This window comes from Physella acuta, unplaced genomic scaffold (genome assembly GCF_028476545.2).
Source record: "Physella acuta isolate Inbredline_101_S28 unplaced genomic scaffold, ASM2847654v3 ptg001214l, whole genome shotgun sequence".
NCBI lineage: Eukaryota > Metazoa > Mollusca > Gastropoda > Physidae > Physella > Physella acuta.
Genome location: NW_026732731.1, coordinates 299,528 through 309,423, shown reverse-complemented (window position 1 = coordinate 309,423; position 9,896 = coordinate 299,528). Strand labels below are relative to the sequence as shown.

The window sequence follows — 9,896 nt, the reverse complement described above, 5'->3', positions numbered from 1 at the left end:
TTGGATTTGCTTCCATAGCCTTTGTCCAACCAAGAACAAACTGCAAGGCAGCAGTTGTTTAATTTTGGAGTTATCTCTCCTAGAAGAGTGGCTGTCCCCAGCTAACGAGCCTCATCTGCCCGAGTAAAGAAGGTATAAATGTTAGTGTTTTGTGTTTATGAACAAATTATAGCTTCCTTGTAAATTTTGTAATCATTTCTTGCATGGGTCATCTTGTTTATTTCAAGCCCAAATTTTGAGCTATTTATAATGTCCAAAATTTCCCTAAACTTTTATATTTTCACAAAGTTTCACAAGATAAAGTATAAAGTGCTTTTCCTGATAGTTAAGATAATGTATTTTTATTTGATGGGTTGATTTATAATTTTTTAATTATTTTTTAGAATTTTTTTTTTGAGGAGGGAGGGAGTTGTTAGCAGTTTTTAAATTACTCTTCAATGTCCTTTGTAGTTATCCCTTACCCTCTTCAAGCTCCAAGGTTCAGGTATATTTTTCTTCAGACACGTCAGCTACGTCGAGAACGAGATTACGTCCTGACGTTGTCACCTTATGCCGTGTTTTCATCATTGGACATCATGAGAGTGACACACGTCCCAAGCTGTTCATGTCCCTAGTCAGTCCGCCGCTACGTGCTAGGCATAACAATCATGGCTCGTTCAGAATACACTCAAGTCACTTCCTCGTCGGAGGAACGGTAACTCCTTCAGTTTAACTATGCGTGGTTAAGGGTAATGTTGGTGTCACTAATATAAAAACGGGCCTTGAGTTTTTGTGAATAAGTTAAGAGGGTCCTGTCTTTTGTGCGACATTTACTCATCTAACTTATGAAATACTACAAGTAGCTTGGCGCCACTTGTTTCTGAGGCTTTTAAGAGATTTATTTATTTTTTGTTTTAAATAAATTTAAAATATTTCACACAAAAAAACTGCAAGAACAAGCCACAGCCACACAGATATATTATCCACTTGTCTCCACACAAATGTATATGTAATACCCACACAAGCAGCCAATAACCACAAACAAAATAAAAGTAACGAAATAATAAAGAGACAGAAATTTGACCAACAATAGCCTACATGAATAAGTAAGAACAAAGTATTATGCTAATAGATTTTGCTAGAGGAAAAGACAGAAAAGTCAGTAGTACTCATTCTCCCATACACTTATTCATAAATCTACCTGTATCTCACCCGACTGAACAACCTGTAACCAAATAGACCATGTTCTAAATGATTGGAAAAGTAGATTTGGCATAGTAGATTCCAGAAACTACCTTGAGGTAGATTCTGATTCTGGTCACTTACTTGCGGTTAGGCAAAATAGATATAAGCAAACCAACCAAAATGCTGGATAGTTTGAGGGTGAATGCAAAAAGATGGTAGAAGAATGGAACAAAGTAAGAATGAAAATACTGCAAAGAGGAACCGGAAATACTATACCAGTTTACTGTGTAACGCGGAACTGAGTGGCTTAGCGGTAGAGCGCTAGACTGCTAACCTGAAAGTCACGAGTTCGAATCCGGGTACTTACATTAGGGAAATTAAAGGCGCCTTGGCATGATGCTAACCACACTATCCCTTCATTTGCCGAGATCACAGAAAAAGGTAAACTCTTCTTCATTTGCACCATGGACCGTCATGGAAGAGAACTTCCCTGTAAAACTTTAAGGAAAGACACAAAACAGCCTAAAACACTGTGCTATTTTTTTTTTAATTATAACAAAACGAGCCGACCCGCGGCGTATCATACGCCACTCTTTAGTTGTTTTATTTTTTACTTTTCAGTAATTCATAATTTGTGAATTCGACAGTACCAACGCTGCCACTGAAAATATTTGCTTTAAAACACTATCAGTAGCTCGTTAAGGACGATAGCCCCCCCCCCCCCCCAACTCCTTTCCCCAACCCCCCCCCCCCCCCGTGAAAGTAAACTCCTCTTAGTTACCTCCCCTAAGTTTAAACTCCTTTCTCCCCCCCCCCCCCCCGTGAAAGTAAACTCCTCTTAGTTACCTGCCCTAAGTTTAAAATCGTTTCAAACTAAATTATCTGCCCCAAATAGCCGTCACTAAACTATATATATATATATATAGTTGACCTACAAAACCAGTTAGATAAAAGTATTCTATTTGAATATTAAACATTTGAGCAACTAAAAAAAAAGTATACAAGTATTGGTGCCTTTAGTTACATATTTATGCAGAAATATTATTCTTGGTGTAGTTCAGGTCTTTGAAATTTCCTGAGTCAACCCCGCTCTGATGGGTACCTGACTCACGTTAAGAAAGATGGCTGGCCACATTTTCTCTTCATACGCCGAGGTCGCAGAAACAGGTGAACTCTACTTCACTTGCCCCATGCACCGTCAGGTTCGAAAGGAAACAACATTTTTTTTATATTTACATTCGTATTATTTTTTTTTGTAAACAAGCCACCACATTAAGGGGTCATCAATAGATGACGTCACGCTTTTTTGACGATTTTTACCTCCCCCCCCCTCCCCTCCGTCACACCGTCACAAAAAGCCAGACCCCCCCCCCCCCCCACCTAAAATGACGTCACACCTCAGCCTACAACCCCTCTCAAAATTGCAGTTGAAGTTTTCTTAAAATACGATATTTTTCCAAAATCTTGTCTGAACTCTGTCAAAATAGAGTATTTTAATCAATTCCTATTATTAAAACAGTTTTCTAAAACGCGAAATAACGGCTGAAATTTGTTTTCTAACATTACTTTTTGTTAATGCAAAAATGTGACATCCCACCATCTGAACCCCCCCCCCCCCTTTCCCCTCATCACACCTTCACAAAATTACGGACCCCGCCTCCCCCCTACGAGTGTGACGTCATTTATGGACGACCCCTAATACATTATTTTAAAATACAAGTGCATATATAATTGATTTTGTTTAATATTGAATATTAAATTGTGTTAGCTTTTCCCCCTTTCAAGAATTCTATTTAACTAAGGGGAATAATCTTAAAAATAAATTCTCAAAAATCGTTAAAATAAAGAATAATTAATTAGGCTAGATAATAAATAATACATTTTTATTATAGTATTAAGTGATTATATTAACATACTTGTATAAAAAAGTTTCTTATTTTAAATTTCTTATAATTTTAGAATTATCATTTGAATGTGGTTTAAATCTTAAAAACTGTTAGCGGAATAAAGTTTTAATTTCTAGGCATCTGGTGTTTCCTTATGATCGAGGATGTTGTATTTTCGCAAAGATGTCTAATTGAGTATAGCATTCCTTATTGTCTCTTTTTGCTAGATCTATTGTAGATCTATAGGCCTAGGCATAATAAATTACTAGATCTACCAAATTATTAATATAACGGATCCGTTAAGCCTAATAATCGGGCTAGGTCAGTTGTAGAACTAGCTACTAGTTAGCTAGATAGCTGTAGACTATGACTATGATTACTATAGTATGTAGTCAAGTGTAGTGTAGACTGTAGACTACTCTACTGTGTAACTGTACTCAGTGGCGTGCAGACCTATGTAGATGCCCGGGGCAAACTCAAGCGAAAGATGCCCCCATAAATACTTATATATATATATATATATATATATATATATATATATATATATATATATATATATATATATATATATATATATATATATATATATGTTACGGTCAAAGCCCGAAATGCGGCCAAAGCGCGGATTGGCCGGCCAATCCGCGGATTGGCCGGCTCTCTTGGCCAAAGCCCGAAGAACTTAGCTCTAAGATCGTATTTCGTACATTGGCCGGCCAATGCGCGCACTGGCTGGGACGTACTGGCCAAAGTCCGAAGCGCTTAAACTTGACAGCGTATTTTGTACATTGGCCGGCCAATGTGCGCACTGGCCGGGATGTCCTGGCCAATGTTCTATCTAGACTAAGTTGTGATCGCATTTTCATTATTCTGGGTGCGTTTTCATTGAGAGTAACGTATTGTTTAGCTCTTGTTTGTATAGCATTTTATATGCAAGGCGACATGGATCAAAAGGGCCGTCAGACCATGAGACAGACATAGCAGATGGCTGTCAAAAGAAAATAATGTAAATCCATGTTAGTTTCCATATATGGGCTCTTGATAAAATAGTTACTGAGGAAGATCTTGAGAACATTGAACAAGAAATGTAGGTTGCCATAAATGCAACGACATCCTCAGGTAACACATCTATTGCCGTGGCGGAACGCCCAGACCAGTTGCGTGACAATATTGTGGCCAACCGATTCTGTATAGTTTGTGAAAAACATTGTAGTGCAGCTCATTCTTTTGGATCCTGTGGCAACGATGTCCATGCTATTTGTGGAATACCCATTGAAGCAGACGAAGGGTACGGAGGGAACATTACCTGCAGATTGTGTCACAACAAACAAGACATCATGGAACACAGATCAGCAGCTCATACTGGCTTGCAAACTCAAGGTGCTAAGATGCTTAAAACATCAAATACAAAATTTAAAGATGGTGAAGTGGGTGACAATGTATGCATCCGTTTTCCAGATGTTGACAGAGGTCACGGTGATCCCCGAAGCGTGATTGCAGTTGTCATGAGAGTCGAGGGCGGTTTCTACAAGCTAGGAACGGAACGTGGTGTTCTAAAACAAATATATTCTAGAAGTGAGTTTTCAATTATTCACGAAAAACTGCTCATAAAGTCGTCAGTTGGCACTGAGGAAAAATCTCTACGAACCATCGCATCTTCAAAATCATTGACTGGGGGGCAAGGCTACACTCGCTGCAATTGCACAACTAAGTGCACAACAAATCGCTTCAAGTGTAAAAATAACAAGCTGCTATGTAATTCTAAATGCCATAAAAGTTCAACTTGTTGTAACAAATGATGATATTGATAGATTGAGACTATAGTACAATAAAAAATTTGAATTTTTCTGTCATTTACTTTAATTAATAACCAATAAAGACTTAATTTCATGATAATTACGGCATTAAAAAAAAACACCAAAATCTGCTCATGATCTTCTAATTCGGACTTTGGCCGGTCGTCCCTAGCCAGATGATCTTTTAATTAAGACTTTGGCCGGTCCACCATGGCCAGTCCGCGGACTGGCCGGCCAAAGGCCGAAATGAAGAGCTATTTCAGACTTTGGCCGGTCCACAATGGCCAGTCTGCGGATTGGCCGGCCAAAGGCCGAAATCAAGCAAAGTTTCGGACTTTGACCGACCTATGGGAGGCGATATTGGCCAATGCGCGGATTGGCCGGCCAATCCTAGCATTGGCCGACTTCGGGCTTTGACCGTAACATATATATATATATATATATATATATATATATATATATATATATATATATATATATATATATATATATATATATATATATATATATATATATAATTTATTTAAAAAATTGTACTTATCTTAATTGAGATGAAAACGTTGACTACAGCCAGCTAAATCCAAATGGAGTAAATGGTTGGAACTTGGGGGGGGGGGGGGGGGGGGGGAGGGGTTGGAAAGGGGGGAGACAATTGCGGACGTGTCGTGGTGGGGAGGGGGGGGGCTGTGATGCACTACAAAAGAGTCTCATCCGGTATTGTATTACCACCCGGGTCAGCAGGGACAAAAACGCTGTCCGTGTCTACAATTAGGGCGTCAGACACGCCTTTATTTATGGGATGTTTCTCTCTTGGCCTGTTTAGGAATTCCTATAGTGTAACTAATACAGGTGAGAGTGTGCATTGAACTAGAGATGTTTCAGATTTTTTCTCTAAACCACTTGGTCAAAACGTCAACTCTTTAAAGAGATGGGTGATGCTAGATACTCTCAAAGTATCTGAACCTTGAATATAACAGAAGTGTACCTTGTTTGGCTAAAGCTGCCAGCCCTAAAAAAACAACACTTCTACATCGGACTGTGTTTAAAAATCCACTATGCTATGTCAGACCCTTAATTTAGCTGTAAATTAAATTGTTCTTCTGGCTGCCTCTTTAAATTAAGCCATAGGCTATTAACCTCTTTTTGAAGTTGATATTTCAATTTGGAAGGATAAGCCTTTTGATACAAATCATTTAATTTAGCATATTTCGCGGTGTTTTGACTAGCCATTATTTCGCACACTTGTAGTCGCATTGGCACTGTTATATTACTGAGTCCAACGTTGATGCTAGTGTGTATTAACGCCCCCCCCCTCCCACACCTGAACAAGGACAGCGTGCTATGCCCCCCCCCCCCTCCACCCCTCTCCCGTCTCACAACTGAACTGGGATCCCCGCCTACCTAGAGAAGTGCAGGCTAGGGGCAATGCAGGTCGCCTGGTATTTGACATGGGATGCAAATGTGAGGAAACAGGTAATTGGATCCTATTGTATTCGAGGTTAAGCCAGGGCATAGACCCAAGCTGGGTGGTGGGCCAGAGAGATAGGACAGATGGACGTTAGCTTCGCAAGGAAATATTTTTCTTTCACACTACCAAAAATAATGTTAGATTTAATGTGTGGACGTCCACATTGGGCCAACCCCCCCCCCCCCTCCCCCTGTCCACACGCGTACACAAAAGTCAATTTTTTTCGGACCCCCCCCCCCCCCAGTGTGGACGTCATAAATGGATGACCCCTAATTATGAAGTGTGAGACTTAAGGACAACTTTAGATTGAAGTTAACTCGGCCCGGCCCAGTGTATCAAAACAGTACGGACTTGAAAGTTTGTATTTAACCGTACACAAAAATCCAAATGGCCATGAATAAAGAATATCATTAGAATAAAAAAAAACCAATAGGCTGTGTGCTTAATCAGTCTACGAATGCCGTTACGTCCATCATAATAAATAAGGATGCCTCTACAAACATTATGCAATGAATAGAAACATAATAAAGATGCCCGATAAAATATAAAGCGAACAAGGGCATAATTACTGTAGGGATGCCCTTCAGACATTCAATAATGAATATAAGCATAATAAATATCCGATAATATATAAACGAATATGGGCATAATTGCTATAATTATATAAATACAAACGTGAATACAAGTAAATTACTTTAAAGATGCCCTGACGATATATAAAATGTATGCGGGCATAATTACTGTTTGGATGCCCTTCAAAAGTATTATGATGAATATAAGTAAATTACATTAAAGATGCCCCTACAGTGTGTAAATTATAATCATGGGCTTTAATACTCTATGGATGACCACAAAGTATAAAATGATTATGGGCGTGTTCTCTAAAAGATGCCCCTACAGTGTGTAAATTATAATCATGGGCTTTAATACTCTATGGATGACCACAAGTGTATAAAATGATTATGGGCGTGTTCTCTAAAAGATGCCCCTACAGTGTGTAAATTATAATCATGGGCTTTAATACTCTATGGATGACCACAAGTGTATAAAATGATTATGGGCGTGTTCTCTAAAAGATGCCCCTACCTACACAAGTATCAGATACTCTATTAATTGAAAGACTGCATACATTTATTCGGGGAATATCAATGACTACTACACCACTACCCTTCACCGATGCCCCTTACGATGACTATATCAGTGCCATGTGTTGATTGTATATACACATTTCGGTGAATTCGGCAAATTGTGATAATTTGATAATTCTGCCTAGGTAGACAAACCTTAGTAGACATTTAGCTTTCCTAAAAAAAAAAAAAAAAAAAAAAAAAAAAAAAATTTAAAATTTAAAAAAAAAAAATCATTTTTTTACCCCCTTTGGATGCCCCCTTGATGTGGCTGCCCGGGGCCTGGGCCCCCTCCGCCCCCCCCTCTGCACGCCACAGTCTGTACTGTATGTACATGTAGGCCTGTACTTGTGGTAGGTTACAGTAAAACCGTTACAGTGTTGAGTGTGTAACTAACTCTGTAAGACGAGTACTAGATCTCGGTAAGACTGTTACAGTCTGTTACAGTGTTAGTGTAGTAACGGGTAACGTGAGTGCTATGTCTAGAACAGAAGGCCTGTCTCCTAAGACCTGCTGATTATGTGAAAATGGGGAGGCGCTACTACTGCGATTACTGTGAGAAATCATTTGCTGATAATCCAACGAGTCGTAAGGTCCACCTGACTGGCAACGCTCACCTTCAGAACAGGAAAGCACATTATGATGCCTTTAGGGATGAAGAAGAAATACTGCAGGATGATAAAACTAAAAAATAAACCGGGAGTGATCTCCCCTAAACTTTCTCGAATATTCTAATATAACACTATGTGGGATGGCAACTCGGAAGTACTTTATAAATTTACATGCGTTTTTTGAGAAATAGGAAATAGCGTAAATTAGTACTTCCGGTCAACGGAAATTATTCACAATTTGACAGAAGGTAGAGAATTAGATCTTTTACTTACATGTGAAATTTCATTTATCTATCTGAAATAGTACTCAAGTTATAGGCTTTTGAAAAATTCAAAATAGAAAAAGTACCACTTCCGGTTATCGGAAATCGCTTAAATATCGATACGGATCTACGATTTTGATAAAATACTTATATATGAAATTTCATCAACCTAGCTGTAACGTTACTCAAGTTATCGTGTTTACACACAGACACAGAGACACACAGACACACAGACAAACGGACAAGATTGCAAAATTATGTTTTTCCGTATCAGTGAGGTGTAAATTTTGCACGATTACAAGACTCTCTATACTTCGTATATACGAGAAAGTAAAAACCATGTCGGGCATTTCTATCTACTGGTGACTGTAAGTTTGGAGACCGCTGTCAGTTTTCTCATCTGAGCCATGAGGACAGGAACAGGCTGGCTGAGATTGTACGCATGAAGCAGCTTGGAGCAGGGGAGACAAACACTGAAGACAATGTTAAAAACTTACTCATCGAGTGGGTAGACAAAATGAGCAAAAAACTGAAATTAGACAATGTCGACAACAGCACAGGTAACAGCAGGGGCGTAGCGAGGGGGGGGGGGTGCGGATCGCACCGGGTGACACCATTTAGGGGGGTGACACCAAGGCAAAAAATAGCAAAATATATAGAGAAAAACTTGAGGGGGGGGGTTGAAAATTGAAAGTTTGAGGGGGGGTGCAAATCGAAAACTTGAGGGGGGGGGGGTGCAAAACGAAAGTTTGAGGGGGGGGGTGCAAATCGAAAACTTGAAAGTTTGTCCCCGGGAAGGGTCGCTACGCCTCTGGGGGGTGACACCCGACCTCGCTACGCCACTGGGTAACAGTGCTGACACTAGTAAAACTCTGAGACCAACTGACTGTTTAGTGGCTGTACCAGAATACACACTGGCTAGTTGCTTGATGGCCTTCCCCAGTCTACCCCCTTCTCTCTTGCCTCCGTCCAAGGAAGAAATTTTAAAGTGTGATTATGTGTCATGGGGATGACTGGAGTGATTTACATATATATGTGACTGTGTGTAAGTTTATGTAAGACTGGAATGACAGGGATTGTCTTAGCACAATATTTTAATGACATCTAAGGGATGTGGCTGATGCAAGAATGATATGTGAGTATCAGGAAATTTCGCTGATGTTTAAATTTGGCTGATATTTAAATTTTTCAGGTGTGAATATGTAACATAAGGTTAAGAGCAAAATTTGACTTTGTTTTAAAAAACAATTTAGCAGCACACAAGAACAATGCTCAAATATGGATGTTGATAACAATATTGCTGAGTTTTTTTTAATCAGACTATTAGAATTACAAAATTTGTAACCCTTAACAAAAAAAAAAAAAAAAATTATTGTCTTATTTGTCTCAGCTCTATTGGAGCACTTCTTTACTTTCTCGTATATACGAAGTATAGAGAAAGTATTGTAATCGTGCAAAAAAAAAATCGAGATTTTTGCAAATCGCGACGTTTTACACTTCCCTGAGTCGGAAAAAAACATAGTTTTGCAATCTTGTCCGTATGTCTGTGTGTGTGTGTATGTGTGTGTGTGTGTGTGTAAACAC

The 9,896-nt window shown here is 39.1% G+C and overlaps 1 protein-coding gene across 1 annotated transcript; it reads left to right on the top strand.

Moving 5' to 3' along the window:
- The first annotated feature begins 7,965 nt into the window (after window positions 1–7,965).
- Window positions 7,966–9,428, top strand: LOC131957160 (zinc finger matrin-type protein 5). The gene is made up of 3 exons (XM_059321893.1): window positions 7,966–8,125; window positions 8,645–8,872; window positions 9,207–9,428. Exons 1-3 carry the CDS (start codon window positions 7,966–7,968, stop codon window positions 9,323–9,325), a joined length of 507 nt encoding a protein of 168 aa, XP_059177876.1. The 3' UTR covers window positions 9,326–9,428.
- The last annotated feature ends 468 nt before the right edge of the window (window positions 9,429–9,896 follow it).